At 59.2% G+C, this 19905-nt stretch overlaps 1 protein-coding gene across 10 annotated transcripts in view; it reads right to left on the reverse strand.

Moving 5' to 3' along the window:
- Positions 1-19905, reverse strand: part of ADGRB2 (adhesion G protein-coupled receptor B2) — a 36593-nt gene that overhangs the window by 14528 nt on the left and 2160 nt on the right. For 5 of the 10 annotated variants that reach the window (XM_059136987.1, XM_059136990.1, XM_059136986.1 and 2 more), the window contains exons 2-7: positions 13921-14755; positions 2839-2922; positions 2422-2586; positions 1040-1204; positions 270-434; positions 12-179 (exon numbers count right to left, since the gene is read on the reverse strand). In XM_059136987.1, the coding sequence (XP_058992970.1) occupies positions 12-179; positions 270-434; positions 1040-1204; positions 2422-2586; positions 2839-2922; positions 13921-14740 (1567 nt within the window). In that variant the 5' untranslated portion in view covers positions 14741-14755. The remainder of the gene's footprint in view (positions 1-11; positions 180-269; positions 435-1039; positions 1205-2421; positions 2587-2838; positions 2923-13920; positions 14756-19905) is intronic. The other 5 variants (XM_059136991.1, XM_059136994.1, XM_059136992.1 and 2 more) reach the window with 4 other exon arrangements.

Genomic DNA, 19905 nt, shown 5'->3' on the forward strand with positions numbered 1-19905 from the left:
GCGACCAATACCTGGACACCTCTTCTCGCTGCAAGGCTTCACCTCCTCTCCAGTGCCCTCACAGGGGTAGCCCTGTGCACCTGAGGCCTGGCACATGCGAAAGCGGCGCTGCCAGCCCGTGTCGCACGTCTTGGAGCACAGGCTCCATGCATTCCATGGCCCCCACTTGCCATCTGCGGCTGCGGGAGGAGGAGGGGCATGAGTGGCCCCAGTCGCCCCCCCGGAGGCGGGGTTGCCACCTGCCCCCGGCCCTGGCAGTGAGCACTCACCCGGGCATTCGAGGTTGCTGCACTCGCGGGTGTCTGTGAGTGCCCCTGTACACGTGGCCCAGGCTGGGCCTGCCACACTGCACTTCCGGCTGCGCTGCTGGGTCCCATTGGCACAGGAGGTGGAGCATGGGCCCCAGGGACCCCATTCTAGCCACTGGCCTTCCACTGCATGGGGAGACACAAGCAGGGGTGGCCGTTGAGCAAGGGGCGTGGTGAACAGTGGGGGCAAGGAGGAGGCAGATCCTGCTAAGCATTCCAATTTGAACCAGGCCAGACCCAGGGGAGAGGGGGGGATGCAGGGGGGCTGCAGTGAATAGGTGGGGCCTGGGCCTGGGCCTGCCTGCCTGTCACCAGCTCCAGGAACACAGGATCCCTCTGCACTCAGCACCAAGGTGGCACCTGCCCTCTCCTGGTTAGGGAAATGGGCCCCAGGGATACCTCTGGATCTCTGCCCACTCTTAAGCCCATATTTGTGTCGCCTCACAGCCAGGCTAGCCATGAGCACCAAAGGGTGACGAACAGCAAGGGTATCCCGGGACTTAGGGAAAGGGGCAGCCTTCTTTCCATGGAGTTGCAGTGTGCCAACTCCAAGTCTGGGCCGGGCCACATCACCTCCCACGCTGGCCAGTACACTTCGCCAGTCTCCCCATGCTTGGTTCAAGTTCATGGGCCCCTAGGGGCAGGGCACTGGACCTGACTGCCTCCCCCCGGTCTCCCGACCCCCACCCGGCTGGGCAGCGCCCGCCTGGCAGCCCACGGGCGCTACTGACCCGGGCAGGCAGCCATACTGCAGAGCTTAGTCTGCAGCTCGGGACCCTCGCAGGCCTTGCCGCCGTGCTGGGGGGGCACGCAGGTCCGCATCCGGCTCCGGGACCCCCGCCCGCAGCTGCGGGAGCACAGGCTCCAGGAGCCCCACTCCTCCCACACGCCGTGCACTGCAAGGAAGCACGTGGCCGGTGGCTGGGCAGCACCTTGGCCCCGCCCACTGCCCATCCGCCCACTGCCCATCCGCCCACTGCCCATCCGCCCACCAATCAGGAGCTCTGGCAGCTCTGCGACAGCTCCTCATTGGCTCTACACTGGGCCCCAGGACTCCGCCCTTGGAGGAGGGGAGTCAAAGACTCAGGCTTCTAGTTCCAACTCACACAGGATACCTCCTGCGACTGGGAGACTAGGACTGACCCAGGAGAGGAGCAGGGGCTCCTCCTCTCCTGGGGGCACAGGAGAGCCCAGGAAAAGTCTCCATATCCGTCCCAGCCTATCCCACCCCAGCCCTCCCGATCCCCAGACCCAAAGCAAGAATCCAACATGACAGGCCTGGGGCAAGAGTAGTGCCCCTCCCGAACCCAAGCGCATGGACACACAAAGAGACACAAACCTCTACACGGACACTGACACAGAGAGCTCACACTCTGGAACACAGCTTGGCCCCAGCCTTCCGCAAGCTCTTGCCACACCCCGGGTGCCAAGACCCCTTCCCAGATAGCCCTATTCTAAATCCCTGGCCAGGAGCTGGTCATGGCCTAGGCACCGCCGCGCTCCCTCGGGGAACAAGGAACAGGACTGGCGGAAGTGGTTCCCCACCTCCCCCTGGCGGACCACCTGTCGCAGGCAGGCGCATGCAACATTCTCAGTATTCCATGCTGGACTGAGGAGGCTCCCTGGGGACTGGGATGGGGAGTCAGAGGAGAGAGGGGATGGTCAGGCAAGGTTTCATTTAGAAAAAAAAAAAGAAGAAGAAGAAGAAGAAGTGGCATTTGTCTTAGATCTTAAAGGGCAGGCTGAATTGTAACAGCCCAGGTGGGGATAGGATGAGAATAAGCCAATGCTGGGAGACCAGAGAGTGCAAGAGGCACTGGTATGGCCAGAGCACAGGGAACACAGAGGGCAATGAGGGTAAAAAGATGAGCCTTGATTACCGGGACACAGGCATCAGGAGAGTGCGGGGCCCAGAACGGAGCCCACCAGTGTGGGCCCTGGTCTGATTTACCTGTGTCCCCAGTGCCCTGTGTAGGGCTGGGCATGGTGTGGGGGACAATCAAGTTTGCTGAATTAAAAAAGGAGGCGACCCACCATCTTTGGCAGATAAATCTGCCCGAGCCCCAGGCCGGACCTACCCCTGCAGGCCGAGCGGGTGGGAGGACGGGCATACCTGGGCAGGTGGCCGAATTGTTGCAGGGCCGGGTCTCCCGCAGGGGCCCGCTGCACAGGGTCCCATAGGGGGAAGACACACAGGAGCGGGTCCGCACCTGCAGACCCTGCCCACACGTCAGAGAACACACGCTCCACGGGGACCACTCCTCGGCCGCCGGGTCGCCTACGAGAGAGGGACAGCGTCGGCGGCAGGGGGCACCTCCCAAGCACTCAGCCTCCTAGGGATCCTCCTGCCCTGACCCCAGGGGACAGGCTCATAAGGAGGCCGCCCAGCCCTACCCACAGGCCTCACATGGCAGAGATGTGACTGAGCTCTAGGACACAGACACAGACGGGCACACGCCAAGCACACATGCCACCAGACGCCACACCATCGGGCCCCCGCCGCAGAGGAAGGGAGGCGGGCCCGAGTTACCTGTCTGTGCCATGTATAGCCCAGGCTCATCTGCAGACCTTGGCCACTGGGTTTTCACCTTGGGTTCCTCTTCCGGCTCCTCACCTGGAACACGGAGAGGGTGGCAGGGGCTCAGCAAAGGGAGCTCTGTCCTGCCAGAGAGGCGCAAAGAGGGTGGCCTGGCTTGCCCTCAGCCCGAGGGTCTGGAACCGACAACAGGCGATGCAAGTCATGGCCCCTGCCCTGCCCCCCCACCATTTAACAGACAAGGCAGCTCAGAAGGCCACGCGGGACTCGCCCACAGCCTTACACCTCCTCTCGCCTCAGCTGGACTGAGGGAGACCGGAGAGGAGTGGCTGCTCACATCAACAGGCTCCAGGAGGCTTCAGGACCATGTGCTACCCACACCTAGCTCCCCCAATCCTCCTCCGGGACGCAGGGACCACCGTCTCTGTTTAAAGATGAGGACACTGAGGACCAGAGAAGGGACATGACTTGTCTAAGAGCACACAGCTGACGGAGCCTGAGGCCCAGGTGGTTTCCCCTCGGAGTCCTCAGGCTGACAAACAGACCACCGCCACCACCCCACCCCCACCGCCACCAGTCCCTGGGACATGATTCATACCAAGCCAGGGGCTGAGTGTTAGGCTTGGATTATTCTCCCATGCGGCCCTGGACTGGGACCCGTAGGCCCAGGTCAGAATGCTGCTCCGCCAAGACCCCAGGGCCTCAGGCAGGGGCCTACAACCCCCAGTAAACCCTCCTCCCCACTTCCCCTGCAGTTGGGAGAACAGCAGGTGCTCTTGGAGGCTGCTGCCAACTCGGCCCCAGCCTCACCAGGCTCTCAGCTGACCACCCTGATTTATGTGTCTGGTCTAGGCCTTGGAAGCCGGAGGAGGGGCTGGGAGCTCCCATTCTGCAAAGCTGGCCCCTCCTGCTCAGACATGAGCTCATCTAGGCCCTCTCCCACAGGCTAGGCAGCGCGGATGGGGGCTGACACAAACACAGAGGGGCAAGACCCAGCCCCTGTAGAGGCTACTGAGCAGGAAGGAGCAGCATTTGGGATAAGACTCAGCCCAAGCTGTCACTGGACTAGAAGGTACTGCTGGCCCCAGCCCCAGACCCTCCTCTATATCCCAAAGCCAGGTCAGCACCAAGAAGGCCTGGTGTCTGAAGAAACCCAGGAGGGCTATTCTCTTCCTGCCCCCTGCTGCCCAGTCCAGGCTCTGTGTCTGAGAGAAAGCTCTATCCAACCAGGCAGGAAGAGGGCCACATTGAGCAAACCCACTGGGCAGGGGGCCTTGAAGTGCCACTCAGCCCAGCTTCTGGTCTCATCAGCTCCGGGGCCCCTACCTCCATTTCAGCCACAAGTACCAGAACTCTATCTACACCTTCCCCAAAACTTCTCCACCAGCTCAGAAACCTGGGCCCCCAGGACAACTCTGGAGTCAGACAATCCTGGATCCCAACTGCGGCATGGCCCTGACTTGCTGTGTGACCTTGGGCAAGTGTCTTTGCCTCTCTGACTCTGTTTTCACCTCCTTAGAACAGTTCTCGGAATACCGCCTCCCTTGAAGGCTGACTTGAGGACTCCCTGAGAGGGGGCCATGAAGCCTTTAGCACCCTGCTTGGCATGGGGTGAGCACTCCAGAAGGCAGGACCCATCTGGCTTATTTTTACCATCTCCCCTCCCCTCACGACCTGCCTCTCTTCTGCACCCTCGCTTGCCACCCTTTCGGCCCCCGGGCCTCCTCCCTTCAAACAGCATCTGTGACTCCCTCCAGCCTCACTTTGCACCCTGCCTCCAGTGGGACCACAGAGAGGGTGCCGGTGCCATGCTTGCGCACTCCCAAATTCCCTCACCCAGCCCTTCCACCACACCCGCTCAGCCAGTCCCCAGCCCGGGAGCCTTGTGACAAGCCGCCTTCTCCACGCCCACCCCCAGGCTGCTGAAGAAATCCACAGCTGTGCCAACTGGCACCAGGACAGATTCAGGGCTGCATATCCGCCCGGGCGCCTGGGGCTTCTCAGCAGCACTCCCCAGCTCCCTGCCTTCCCCTTTCCCACCTTAGCTGTGCCAGACCTTGACCTCTCTCCTTGAGCTCATCTCTGCCCCCATGCTCTCTCCAAGGAGTTCCTTTACAGAGAAAGCAGGCGCTGTGACCTAGGAACCCCTCTCCCAACCCTGGGCCCTGACTTTTTGTCCTACCCCTCCAACTCCCAAATTCCCTGCAGTCCCTCTTACAAAGGCCAGCCCCCCACCCTGGCCTGGCCCAGCATTCCCCGCTCCTACCCCATCCCACCCACCGTCCAGGAGGGCTCCACCTGTGACCCTCTGGCTCAGCATTTGGTCAGCGCGGGCTTCTCACGGCAGCCCCCAAATGGACCTCCATTCCGGGAGAGCCGCACTTCAACCCTCCTTCCTCTACTAGCCACTGTCCCCCACCCCATTCCTCCTCCCCATCCATAAGTGTTCCACAGCTGGCACTCTGGTTTCTCACCTGCCACTCTCATGCTGGCGCAAATGTCACCTCGCCTGGTAATCCACCGCAGTCTGGCTTCTGACCACATCTTTATGCTGAAACTGTTCCTGACAAAGGCATCAGCGCCCTCCTTATTGCTCAGTCCTATGGCCGCTCTCTTCGTCCCACTTGACCCCATGCCAGCATGGGGCCCCATTGACTCTTCCTGCCTGGGAACACTCCCCTCTTCCCCGACTCTCCTGGTTCTCTCCTACCTGTCCAGCCTCCGTCCGTCCTAGTCTCCCTGACCGCTCTGTCTTCCTGCTGCTTCCCACATGGGGCAGCCATGCTTTGTCGGGTTTCCACTGCACCCCCCAGGTTTGACTTAGCCCCTCTGAGTGGCTGCTCCCAGGGCACCCCTGCAGCACCCCCACGCTGGGCTTCGCTCCCCTGTTGCCTCCTGCCTCCTGAACAGGTCTCCTGAGGAGGGATCCTCCAATTCAGCCCATCCAGAATCGGACCACCGTTTCTTCTCAAATATCTACCTGCTGGTTTCCCACCTTTTCACCTCGAAAGCTCCTACCTGAGATTCAAAACCCAGCTCATGCGGCCTCTCATATGTGAAGCCTTCCTCATCCCCCAGCCCTGGGCAGCGTCAGCTGAACCCTCCACTGTGGGCCCTGTCCCCATGGAGGATTTCGCCTTCCAACTATCCAAACCTCCCTGCGCCTGTGGACCCCTTTGAAGGAAGGTCATGGAAGCCGTCTCCCCGAGCACAGTGCACGCTGGCCCCAGAGCAGGCCCAGAAGCATACTAATGAACACGCTGCTCCCAGCTTCTCCCCCCAACCCCACAGGGGTCGCTGGAAATGGTCCCTTGTAAGCCTTGAGTATCAGCCCCGCCCAGCACTCCTCTGCTTAGACCAGCCCCCAACCTGACACCCATGTCCTAGTAAATACTGCAGATGCTGCCCACCCTATCACCAATCCAGCTGAGAATCCCCTCATTCAGCTCCTGCTTTGGCGTCTAGACCATCCCTCTGGGGCCAGCAAACCCGGACGCGATGAGAGAGCTGTCTGACCCGCTTGCTGTGGACCCCCACCACTGTCCAGGGTCTCCACGGCCTCTACAAACCGGGCACCAACCCTTTGCTGGCCAGCCCCAAGAAAGAACCAGAGGTGACAGTGGTGGTTTCTAGAATGCACCCGATTTGACAATCAGAACATGTCCCAGGCCCAGCTCTTGAGTCCCTCTTGTGGCCTCCTGCGCTGGACCAGAGAAGGGAGGGGACAACCCCAAGGCCATGGGGCCTACGTGGATTGCCCTCCCTTGCATCCCCACCCCACTTCCCTCCGAAGGGAAGCCAGCAATTCATGTCCCCACAGGTGAGAGGCAGTTCTAACCGGAAGGGGAGGAACACAGGTAAGACCAGAGAAGTCACTACCCAAACCGCGTTTACTCAGCCTATACCGTGGGCAGGCCCAGCCGGCTCGGGGCCCACCACTGGGGGAATCTAAGAGGCCGCTGAGCCAACAGCACAAGAAGGGGTCCAGGAGGAGGTATGAGTGCCCTCCCGGAACTCCCAAGTGTCTCGTCCATGGAGCAGCACGAGCTTGGAGGATCCGGGGCTCAGATGCTCACAGTCCTGCAATCTGTGGGCTTTGTCATCCAGGAGCCCGCCCTGGGCAGGAGGGACCTACTGCCCAGAACCCACATCCCTACTCAACCCCTGATGGGCTCTTAACTGTTGTGTTTGGTTCTGAATGAGGCAACGTTTACTACACAACCCCTCCCGGCCAGTCGCTGTGCACCTGTGGACCCTCGCCTCATCTCATGCTCACGAGCGTGGGTTCTCCCATGTTATTGACCGGGACCGCGGCTCTGAGGTCCCATGCCACAGAGAGCCTGAGTGCCATTCGAACCCAGGCCCGCCTGACTCCTCCGGCAGCTACGCTCTTTCTTCTGAACCATGCTGGTTCTAACACAATGAAGTCCAACTGGGACCTCTTCAGAGATGCCTTTCTTAATTCCCAAGGGACCTCGAGTCACTTCTGTCCACCTGCTCGCTCCCCAAAGCCCTCACACTTGCTACTGTGATCCAGTCTTCACACCACCTTCTAATTGTTCCTTTGCACATCCACTCCCCACCTTCGAGCCTGATTCTCTTCTGTAGCCTCCAAAGTGATCCTCTGGGAGCCCAGCTCAAACCACCCCCACCGCTAAGGAATCTTCTGTGGCTCTGTACTGCTACCAGCGTAAACCTCGGGGCCCGGCACATGCTGGCCCCTGCTGACCTGCCCAGTCCTATTTTCCTCTCCCCACCAGGCAGCCAAGCACACTGCAAGGTCATGTGGGCCAGTGTGAAGGACACAGCTTTAAGAGCCAGATCGACAGATGCAGATTTGATTCCCAAATTCACCCCAGAGGCTTGCTGTGTGCCCTTGGGCAAGTTGCCTCACTTCTCTGAGCTTAAACATCTTCGACTGAAAATTGAAATGATACATCCTATCACAGTTCAGAATTAAAAGAAACAAGAAATATGGACTGCCTGGGTGGCTCAGTGGGTTAAAGCCTCTGCCTTAGGCTCAGATCATGATCCCAGCGTCCTGGGATGGAGCCCTGCATTCCCCTCTCTGCTCAGCAGGGAGCCTGCTTTCCCCCACCCCACACCTGCCTCTCTGCCTTCTTGTGATCTCTGTCAAAAAATAAATAAAATCTTTTAAAAAAATAAAAAGAGAGAGAGAGAGAGAGATGGACTGCCTGCCCTTTCCATGAGCTACATGGAAAAGGAGTGCCACCTTCTTGTCATCCACATGCTTTCCTCTCTGCGATTGGTGTTTCCTCCCCTTGGGATGCCTCTCCACCTCAATCTGCCAACATTTTCTACATGTTAAATGCTGCCTCCTCCAGGAAGCCTTCCTAGGTTGACTACACAGGAGGTTGGCTACCCTAGTCCCTTCTGTGGCTGAGACCCTAGATTGGTGCCCCCTGCAGCTGTGAGTATCCTGGACTTGTGCCTCTTGTGAGCTCTACAGGAGGGTCTCAATCTCCCTCGCTCCTCTCGCATTGAGGGCCTAGCTCTGAGCCACTCAACAGAAGACAGGCCTTCGGGAAACCCAGGCCAGATATCTCTGAGTGTTCCCCCAGCCCAGTGATACAGGAGCAGCTCTTGTTTCCCCCCTGGTGCTGGCAGGCAGGGTGGGTGCAGGCTCTCTGCCACATGAGCAGGACTGCAGACACCTGCTCCCCCCATGCTCTGCAGACCCTGCCCCCAAACCCCACACAGTGCAGCCCCCTCAGCCTCCTTTGTCATGAATGTGTTAAAAATAACCACGATAATCATCACTTCCACGGGGAGAGCAGTGCGATTTACAAAGCGGTCCTCCCTCTCAGGGCTCTCTACATCCTCCCTGAGGCTGGCCCTGGGTCCCTGAGTAGGCACCAACAGATCCCCTTGAAACAGGGCTCTGTCATGTCCCTCCATGGCTTCCCACCACCAGCAGTGCCTCCCAGCCCTGCAGGGAGGTTGCACTGGAAGATGGCTTTGAGAGCCCCAAGCTCTTCCTCTGCAGTCCAATTCAACTGGGTATCCCCATGAGAGCAGATGCCCAGCCACAATGCCAGCTCCCCGCCGATGACTCCCTCCCCCGAGCTGTGGGCCTGTCTGCCCAGCCTCTCACCAGAGCAAGCTGGGGCACTGCCACCTCCCCCACGTGGCCAGCGGCTCCTGGAGAGCAGGGACCACATCTGACTCATCCAGCCTCATCCATCCTCCTGGCCTCCCCCATGACACCCAACTTCTTGCTGCCTTACCACCCTCGGCCAGTCGGGGCAGGGTCCCAGGGTCTGGGGATGGCAGTCAGAGCCTGGCCCCCATCTCCCATACCTCCAAGGCTACTGCCCAGTAGCGCCAGTCTACTAGGCCCCAGGACCCACATGCCCACCCCTCCACGTTCTCGCATGGGCTGCTTCCTCCTGCAGAGCTGCCCCAAAGCATGCAGTAGGAAATGACTTGGGGTGGCTCGCAAATGTTCCATTAAACAACGCTAGATCGTGGACTAAGGCAGTTCCCCCTTCCGGGTCTCTTTTAATTAGGGTGACTTCCTACCAATCTGCCTGGGGTGGTGTATTTTGTGCCTGCCCTGATGCCAGGAATAGGACCCCTTCCCCTACTTTAAAACCTCAGAAATGTCCCAGTTAAATAATAAATTATAGGGTTGCTTTACTTTTAATCCTTCCAAACGCACACAAGATAAAAGTCCCCAGCACGTGCTCATTTCTCTTTCTAACAAATCGAGAGGAAAGACAAGCAGCTAGTTAGAATTTACTATCGTCGCTTTGTTTTCACTACGGTTGTCTCTTCCGTTATCTTCTCCTTCAAATAACTGATACTCCCTTTCTGGTTATGATGTGAAATTTCTTCCTAATACATTTATTTTAAAAGTGATTCAATTAAAAAAAAATTTCACGGGCTAGTGGATTCCTATTCAGTCCTCAAAACCCAACTCCAAATCACCTTCTCTAGACTGCCTTCCCCCCACTTTGTGGTTGAATCCCTCACTCTTTCTCCTCCCTTGACCTCTGGTCCATGTACATCACACCTACTGAACTAAATTAGGACACCAAGCGGCGATTTACTAGGGATTTACCATGTGTGAGACACTGGGCTAAGCACTGACCCATAGTCTCTTGCTTGATCTTCACTGTTACTCCGTGAATAGGCTCTACTAGCCCCATTTTACAGGTGGTAAAGTGAAGGTGAAGAAACTGGCCCATAGTCACACAGCTTGTTGGGGTTGGGAACTGAACGGGGGACTGGGCGACTTCAGCCTGTGATTGCTGTCCCCTAGTGGTGGCTCTCCCCCATCAGAGGGCAGGTATGTCTGGCTCATCTCGGATCTCATCCACTCAGAGATGCCCCGAGGCCTGGCACACACTCCACTCTGATATGATAAAGACATGAAGATGTGAGTGTTGGACAGGCTGGGACTCGATCCCTGCTGAGATGTCTCAGGAATCTGTCCCCCACCATCCTGTAACGGAGCACACAGAGCTCCAGCGGCATGGGTCGGGACTGGAAGGACCTTCTCTAGGTCTCCCTGCCTTCCCGCTCCTGCCCTGAGAGAGGCCCAGCCTCCCCAGTGTCTGAGCCCCAAACAAGCAATGAAGGCTGCGTTTCCTGCCACCAAACGAGCCTGGCCAAAAGAGGACAGCAGGGCGTGGAGCACCGGGAGGAGAAAGAAACAATCGAGGGCTGGGTTGGGCAGGTAGAAGTAGCTTCCCAGAAGAAACAGGGCTTGAGCAGCTTTGGGAAGAATGAGGAAGATCTGGATAACTGAGGGCAAGGGGCATTCTAGGAAACAGCCCAAGCACAGGTGGGGAGTCCAGCAAGCAGGGACTCAGGGGCCAGTGAGGAGCCCCAGTCAAGAGCAGGATAGAATCAGAGGAAAGGCGGAATAGCAGGGGACAGTGGGGTCTGGGGTGGGGCCAGAATGCCAGATTCAAGAGTCTAGGACGCGACAGGGAGTCAGGGGGTTGGATTAGGGAAGCAATGCACAGAGGACGAGAGGTCCTGAGGCCCCCAGGGGCAGCCCCTTGTCCAAGCCACCCTGCAGAAATGGCAGAGTGGGGATGTGAACTTTTGCTGCAGGAATGGAGCCAGGATGATGGGAAGGTGGGTGAGTGGTAACCAGCCAAGGATGGAACAGTGGCTCTGGGGAGGGCAGAGTGTGTGAGAAAGGAGGGGGAGGGCTGCCAGAGGGAAAGACATCTTCTCCCGGGTATCACTCCACACAGCCCTCCCCACTGGCCTGTGCCTCCTCAGGTCACGAGGGTCTGCGGGCAGGAACTGCAGGGTGGCAGCTCTCTCTTCCACACCCCAACCCCGCCCCCGATTCCTGCCCCGGCCTCAGCCGGCATCCGCTGAGCTCCTTCCTGCCTGCCTTCCCTTTCTTCCTCTCTCCCCACTTAACAGATTGCGGCAGCAAGATGGCACAAATTTATGGCTCAACTCACCAAAAATAACAAGAGATCTATCAAAGGCAGTTTGCGTGAAATTAACAGGCGCCTGTACCCTCTTGTCAAGTGCACTCAACTCTGAGGCGGGCCCCGGCACTCCGCTCCAGCGCTGCCCACCAGCGCCCCTGCCCCACTCTACTTGGCCTTGCCATGCATTCCACTCAGGGTCTCCCAGGGAAGGGGAGCACTGCTCCCCTGCTGCAGTACTTGGCAGAGGGGCCAGGCCAAGGGTCTTACTCTCCCTGCTCGCCACCATCCCCACCAATCTTGTCCTCAAATCTGGCAGTTCCACGTGCGAGCCGGTTCTCCCCGGGCTGGTACGTGTGTCCAGCTGGCCCGGTGGGGAAGGGGTGGTGCTACCACCAGGCCAAAGTGCCCTGAGCCCTGATGATGTCCTGGCCCTCCGACGCCCCCTGCCACATGGAACAAACCAAGCCATATGTCCATTGTCTCTTGCCCCAAAGAGATTGAGCAGAAGGGAGGAGATGGCAGAGAGGGAAAGTCTCCTGCCTGCCTGCCGAGGAGAGGAAGGAAGTCTGGGCAGCAGTGTCCTGTGCCAGCCCACTTAGGAAGACAGACGCCACCTCAGCCCTGGAAACTCCCCCCAAGGGCCCTCCCTGCAGGCAACCCAAGGATCATCCTGAAAACAGGCCAAGCAGGACAAGGAGCATGAGCTGAGGTCAGGCGTAGAACAGCTGGGAGCCTGAGGCTCAGAGCTCAGAGATGATACCAGGCCTCGTGCCCAGGGACAGGGAGCATCCAATCTCCACGCATCCCCAGTCCCAGAGGCCCCTGCAGAGGCTGTGATGATGATGGCAACCACGGTGGCCTTCCCATAAGCAGCCCTCTCTGACCCCCAAAGACACCCCAACTATCAACCAACTCCTGCTTCCGGCTTCCCCCACCCCAGCTGGCTGCTCCTGGCTCCGGGCTCCACATGGCAGCCTGCCCAGATGCTGCTAGCCCATGAGGGGAGAGCCTTGCTCTGTCCACTGCGGACCCCTGGGCCAATGGACCACAGGGAGATCCAGACAAAAGAGCCTGCCCTCTGCTGAGCATGATGGGGGAGGCCCCCACAGAGTCCTAGGCAGTGACCGCCAGGCAGGAAGAGCCATAAACCTCCTGATATACGCCTGGCACTCTCCGCCGATGTTCGACAAAGAAGCGAAATTCAATTTCTTCCTGCAGGCACTAAATCCCAGGCCGGCCTCCAGGGCCCGTAACCTGCCCACGGCCTGGCTGTCACTCGGACGGCTTCATCGACCAATGTTAAAGGCCAAGCTGGCCAGGGGGAGAGGCCAGAGAAAGGCCACTGGGCACTTGCCATGGATAGGCATGGTGCCAGATGTCTCCTGGGGGAGGCTGAGGAGCCCCCCCCCCACTGCATTGGGAGAGGCCACGGTCACAATAACTAGCCCCTCTAATAGAGAGATATCTCCCCATTTTACAGATGAAGAAACTGATGCCAAAAAATGGGATCCACTGAAGGGGACGGTCTAAGGTGGTGCCCAACTCCAGGGCTCTGGCCTCCAAAGTAGGGGTGGGGACAGGTCATACTCCAACATTCCTAGTGGCCCTCACACAAGACCCCTTGCCTCCCTGTAAATACTCGCAGGCAGATCTAGATGCTTCTTCTGACTTCCAGCCCTGCATGACATCCTCATACTGGTAGGCCAGGACCTGTTACCCCAAATGGGGAAACCGAGGCCCGGAGAGGGAGGGAACTCCCTCTTAGTACCAGAGCTGGGGACCGGATCCCAATCTGCCTTCCTCCCACCCCACTCCCTGCCAGGCCCCCTGGGATCCAGACGAGGGGCTGGGGGTCCTTGAAGCTGCAGGAAGGAGGGTGGGCTGAAGGTGGCTGTGCTGAGGGAGCTGCGGTGGGAGCAGGAGCCGCCAGGACTCGAGGGCTCGAAGAGCTTTTGCCCAGTCAGCAGGAAGCTCTAGCAGCTGGCAGCCTCGGTCCCAGAAGACATGGGCCCAGAGGGGGAGAGAGGGGATGCTGGGAGCTGAGCCAGTCCAGCCCTCCAAGGCAGCCTCGAAGACCGGGCCTCTTCACCCAGGCACATTCTTCTGCACCTCCCTCTGCCCTGACCCTGGGGCCACTGCCAAAAATCACTGACCCCTATGGACAGGAACACGTCCCTGCTCCCTGCTGACTCTCCAGCCTCCAGGCAAACTTGTCAACTTGCAGTGCCAGAACCTGCCATGCTCAAGCTCAGCTTGGTGCCTTTGTTCGCACCGCTCCCTCTGCCTGGAATGCCCTCACCGCTTCTTTGGCTTGGCTGGCTTTCACTCGTCCTTCAGATCTCTGCTCCTGTATCACTTCCTTCAGGAAGCCTTCCTTGATTGCCCAGTGTGGAGAGTCCTCTCCCCAGATTCACCACACCACACTGGCCGATCTCTGCCCCCCCATTCACCCTGCCCAGACTGGAACCTCTTTGAGAACAAGGTCTAACCCAAATTCATTTCAGGGACCCCAACATTGGAACAAGGCCGGACACAGAGGGGACGAGGGAGAAGGACCACACGAATGGCCTGGGAGATCTGTCCAGATAGGCACCAGAGAGCCCCCTGAGCCGCCTTGACACACCCACCCCACCAGGGCCCTGCTCAGACTCACCATATCTCATCTCGGTGGTAAACAGGTCATTGCTGCTCCCTGAATGCAAATCGGCCTCAGCGGGTGGGGCCGGGCCCCCGGGCACCAGGGCATTGGACAGAGTGTGGGCAGCAGGAGGGCCTGGAGGCGTGGTGGTGGTGGCGGGAGCAGCCCCCGCCTCCCCAGGGCAGCTGCAGCCGGGCTGGGCAAAGCCACAGGCCCGGCCGGCCGCGCGGCCACACTCCTCGCTCCAGCGGCAGAGGACACCGCAGGTGAACTGGCTGGAGTTGTTGTTGTTGATGAGCAAGACCTCGACGAAGCGGAAGGCCAGGGCGGCAGGCGCTAGCAGACGTGGGGCCTCCGAGGGCTCTGCTGACAGGCACAGCTGCACGAAGTTCTTGTCGAAGTGCAGGAAGGTGAAGGGGCCCGAGCCGCCGCACAGCTCCAGCCCCGCTGCCGCCTCCTCTTCCTCCTCTGGCCGCCCCTCCTCTGCCTCTGCCTCAGCCTCGGTCCGGGCCCCTGCAGCCGCCTCCTCAGGGCTAGGCCGCAGGCAGGTGAAGTTGACCAGATAGTGGTCCAGGGGCAGCAGACGGGGGGCGAAGTGAGCGCACACCTGCTCCTGGCGGTTGAAGCGCAGGTAGAGGGAGTACTTGGTGGGGTCGGGGTTCTCCAGGGTCCAGGAGCAGCCCGAGGCGATGGTGGGGAAGAGGTCCTGCAGTGAGAAGGCCCCGTAGAGCACGCCCGAGGCCAGAGCAGAGCAGGCGCTGGGGGCAGGGTCGAAGGCGGCGGCCAGGCGCAGGGACAGAATCACAGATAGTAAGAGGGGACAGGCTGGGGTCATCCTATGTCCCTTGCCCTGTGGAGAGAGACGGTGGTCAGCGGTCCCAGGCACGGACAGCATGTGCTCTCAGTCTCCTGTGGCTCACTGCCAGGAGGGGGCCTCCTGGTGAGGACTCTGAAGTCACCCACGTCCACCTGTGTGGTCTTAGATGGGGGGGACTCCATTGCGTGGAGCCTCAGTCACCTTACCTGTAAAATGAAAGCATTTTGGGAGAGTGCCTGACTCTGGCAGTCCTTAAGAAAACGCATCAGTTGTTGTCTCTGTGATTGTCTCTGTTGTCTCTGTCACCCTGTGATTCCTCAGTCAGTCCGGTCAGTCCCACCAGCCACAGGCACCTGGCCTGACTCTTGGATCTAGCCCCATCCCCGCCACCCAACCAGAACTCTCCAGAACCCTTGCTCTCAGTCGCAGTGTATCGTGATCAGCTGTGAGGCGTATCACGCATAATCCAGTGGCAACTGTCAAAGGAGCAATGTTTCACAACAATTTGTTTTTTTATAAATCAGAGCAATTCAAGGTTATTCCCGGAACAATGTCATTCTCACTTGCTTTACTGAGTGGGTGGGGAAAGGGGAGGAGTTACTGGCAAGCCAGGGGCTGCGCACAACCTGAGCCACGTCCATGGAGGGGATCATGGCAAGGATGAATGTCATGAGTACCTATGGGGTAGGTTTCCTATGGGGTGGAAACAATGGGGGGAGGCATCTGCAAAATGGGTGCACTCTTCCCCTTACCCTTTCTTCCCTTCCTGCCATGGGGTTATCTTCCCAGGCCTGGCTCAGGGCCGCTACTCCCAGTGAGACCACGAAGCCATCTCCCAGCTTGCAGCTCCTATAGCCCTTGCCTGTGAGTCCATAGCCCCGGTCATCACCTCTATCCCCTGCTGTCTCCCCAAGGCTAGCTCCTTCATCTCAAGGAGTCTTCAATCTCCTAGGAGTGGAGACAACAGTTCACCGATTTCTCCCTCCCAGCCAAGTGCTGCATGGAGCTGAATGCCCAGCAGGTGTGGAATGTACTCCTGGTGTGGGCAGGCAACCAGGACCTAGGCCACACCCTGACAGATACGCAGGGTGGCCAGGCCCAAGTGGACAAAAGCTGGTAGGCAGGGCGCCTGCAGGTACCCTCCCACCCCCCCAGGCCAGGCCAGAGCCACTGCCCACAGCCCACCCAGCCTCCACCCTAGCTGTCCAGAAAACAGAGTCTGGCACCTAGGCTGGCTCAGTCCTGCTTCCAGCCCTGCTCCCGAGGTGATCCACGCTGCCTCCCTCCTCCGTGCCAGCAGCATAGCTCACAGCACTGGATGGGCCCCTAGAGCCTGGTTGCTCCACATTAGAGGAGAAAAGATGAGCTCCAAAAGGGGCGGTGACCTGCTCAAGATCACACAAGAGAGATCCAGCTGGGACTAGAAGCCCGGACCTGAAGCCTCCGGCCTGCCGTTCCCTCTGGTCCACCAACAACCTCTTGCTCCATCCCCTTCCTTGCCCAGGCTTCAGGCCCGAAGGACAACCCATTAGCTCTGGGAGCTTGAGTCACAAACAGAGGATAATTCACAGGTGTGGCCAGATGTTCCCCCAAGACCCGGAGGCTCCTCAGGCACAGATTTCCCCTTGGCTTTTTGGGAGCCTCAACAGAGGCGGGCAGGGCTGGGGTGGGCGGGCAGGAATTAGCACCCTAGAATTCCAATCCCTGTGCAGCATCCAAGGAACGCCTCACTGCCCCAGATCCCGCACCTGCCCCTCCCCAGTCATGGGAGGGGGGGAGTGGAGGGGACCAGATCAGGCAGGCTCATTTACTGGGGAGGAGCCACCCCACCCTCTTCCAGAGACCCGGGTGGAGTTATTCAGCATAAGTCAGAACAGGCTGCATCTCCACTCCTCCCGCCAGAACTGACAAAGGGACGCAGGAGCCCTGCCATCCCTGCCCCACATCATGCCTGTCCCAAACGGTGCAGCCCGCCCCGCCCGCTGCAGCACCAGCAAAGCCAGGAGCTGATGATGAGTGACATCCGATCCCCCCCCCCCGCTGCCCCCAATTATTTTTAAGCAGGCTGCAAAATTCAGGCCATAGCTGCAGCTCAGCAGAGGGGAGGTGGGGGCTCATTATAACTGGCCTCGCCTCCCCCACTTAAAGCAGGGTAGGGAATCTACACACACACACATGCACATGCACGCACACACAAGCTTGAACATTGCTTTGCCGTGTGCACCAAGGCACATATGCACAGACTAATGAAAAAAGACAGGTGTTCACAGGCATTCTGCATGTGAACAGATACACATGCACACAAACACGCATACAGATCAGTGAAGCCACTGTAAATTCACACGCACACTAGGGTACAAGCACCCACATGTACAAGGCCTAAAGAGCCAACCACTTAAACACTTGCACAGAGAGGCAAATGTACTCTGCTCACGTGAACACATCCAGGTAGCTGGTTCTTTGAGGCTTTAGCACATGACAGCTAAGTGCCAGGCAGGATCTGACTTGTAGCTCCTTCCTTTGTGTGCAGTTCCTGAAGCTGGGGGCTCAGACCCCGCCCCCCAACCCTGCCTCCTGGGCCTCAGCCACTCCCTCCTCCATAGCCCTGACCCATCAAGAAGTCCTAGGTTTAGACCCTCCGAGGTGCAGCCCAGCTTCTGCACAACTGAGCCACCTTGAAATCCTGCCTAAGCCCCCTCCTCCGCTCGGTCTCCTTCAAACAAATTTCACCTGGGGTCTCTATGACCCTCGTGGTTCCTGCAGTGACATAAGACCTCTGGGGGCCCTTTATTTTAACATCATTCACCACCCATTTAAAAAAAAGGCAAAAAGCCCAATTCCAAGCTAAGTCAGAGAGAGCCTCTCCTGGGAGGGGACCTAGAAGAATCCTTACGTCACAGGCAGCCCGGGTGGTTATGGGCCATGATCACCCTCCCTGAGCCTCAGTTTCCCCCTCTGTGGAATGGAGACCATGATCCCTGCCCTCAGGACTGGGCCACCTTTCTCATTCAGCCTCCCGGTGAGTTCCTAGCACCAAGTCTGGCCCAGGCTGAGGACTCACGTGCTCACTTCCCCTTCTTCCCTCCTTCTTTCTTTTTCTTTTTTTTTTTTTTTTAAGATTTTATTTATTTATTTGATAGAGACACAGCAAGAGAGGGAACACAAGCAGAGGGAGTGGGAGGAGGAGAAGCAGGCTTCCCACAGAGCCAGGAGCCCAACATGGGGCTCGATCCCAGGACCCCGGGATCAGGACTCAGGACCCCGGGATCAGGACTCCAGCCAAAGGCAGATGCCCTACAACTAAGACACCCAGGCGCCCCCCCTTCTTCCCTCCTTCTGAGAATCTCACAAACTCCCTGATTCCCTACTGAGGTCCACCACTATCTCTGGGAAGGCCCTTTGGGCTGAAACACGGAAATGACTTTGCCACCTCCAAGTCCAGCACGATCACAAACGTGCCTAAGAGCTGTAGAGGACAGGTATGGCGCTCAGCTCTGAGGAAGAACTTCCTGGGTCAGGAGGTTAATGGAGAGGATAATCAGAAGTCCTCCTCCCTCACTCAGGACTTCAGTGGGCTGAGATGGGTGAGCTGCCAGTTGGCATAATGTCAGTCTCCCTTGGGAGACTTGGGCTACCCCCTTGGGCTACTTCCACCACATGCCTGTCGCCCATCAGCAGAGAATCCCACCCTCTGCCCAAGCACACTGAGACCCTGTTCCTCCCCAACCCGATAGGCCGCCGGCCTCGGGCTTCCCCTTCTGTACCCAAGAGGGAATCGGAGGCTTTTTCGCAGCAGCTGGCAGGGACAAGACTGGAGGCGGGGGGCACCTCAGGGCAAGGGCTGGGACTCTGGGATCCCCAGGATCGACCCCCTTGCGCCCTGCGGGCTGAGAGCAGCAATGCTGGGCAGCCGAGCGCCGGGAGGCCGGGCCCCGGGCGGGGGAGGGGCGGCGGTGGGGGAGGGGGCGCGGCGGTGCGCGCATCGGTCGCGTTTATCCACCTGGCAGCTCCAATTCGCCGGCCCGTCACTCACCCTCGCCTCCCAGGCACTCGCTGCGGGGCCGAGCCCAGGCCGACACGCGGGCGGGGACCCCCCACTCAGAGCCTTCGGGTCCCCTGCCCATGCACCGGCCGGGTGGCAGGGTCCTTAAGACCCTGGGGGGTCTCCCGGAGCTCTGATACCCAGGAAGGCACACACCTCCATCCAGTTTCTGGAGCTGGTGGGCAGGACCGAGGGGAGGGGGCTCTCCGAGTGCAGCGCCGCCTTCTCCACAGGGCAAAGAGGGCCACTCCTCCTCTAGCTCTGGGGTCTTTCGGCTGGGGGAGGGGCCCTTCCGCACGACACTTCTGGGGGGGGGGGGCCGCGAGGGCGGCGGGGTGGGGGGGAGGGGGCGGTGACTCAGCCGCCCTCCGCCCGCCTCCCCGGAACTTTGCAGCAGCTGGAGCCACCGTTGCTACAGGAACCGAAAGCTTTTGTTCCCCAATGTCAGGGCTGCCCGGGCGGATTGGAGGCTGGGAGGCTGCTACTCCCCGGTGGGACCCAGACCCAACCACACTGCCCGGAGGGCTTCCAGCAGCCAAACGCCACGGATTCGAGCGTTCTCTCTCCCCCTCACCCGCCCTTCCTGCCGGCAAAGCCAGGTTTCTTCGAACTCTAGGGGTCCTCAGGCCGGGTCGCCCCCTAACTCTGAACTGGAGCATTAACTGTCCTGGAAAGTTCCTGATGGCATCTGACCCCCTGGGGAGAGGTAAGAGGTTCCTCTGTGCACCATGTACTCTTCTGTAGCTGATTTCCCACGTGCCCCCCCCCCCCCCTAACAAGCAAGCCTACCTTTGGAGACCTTGTCTTGGGTCTCTTCCTTGCATTTATCCTACCTCCCCAGACCCTACACTTGAACCAGAACCACTTGAACCAGAACCTCAGAAGCCTTGGCCTGGCTTTCACTGATGAGCCTGTGGCCAGAGCTGATCCCAGAGCAGTGCAATGGGATGGTGAAGGATGGGTGAGGGAGGGGAGAGGCTGACAGTCACAGGCTCCCTGGACCCTCTCTGGGAGCTGGGTGGTTTCTGGCTTTATGATCCTGGGGGTTAGAGTGAAGTCACTAGAACCTGTTCTGCACTTTTCCTCTGGGAATAGGAATGGTGTGGAGAGGTGCCTGACCTTGCTCTTGAAGACGGCCCAA

Source organism: Mustela lutreola, chromosome 10, assembly GCF_030435805.1.
Source record: "Mustela lutreola isolate mMusLut2 chromosome 10, mMusLut2.pri, whole genome shotgun sequence".
Classification (NCBI taxonomy): Eukaryota; Metazoa; Chordata; class Mammalia; order Carnivora; family Mustelidae; genus Mustela; species Mustela lutreola.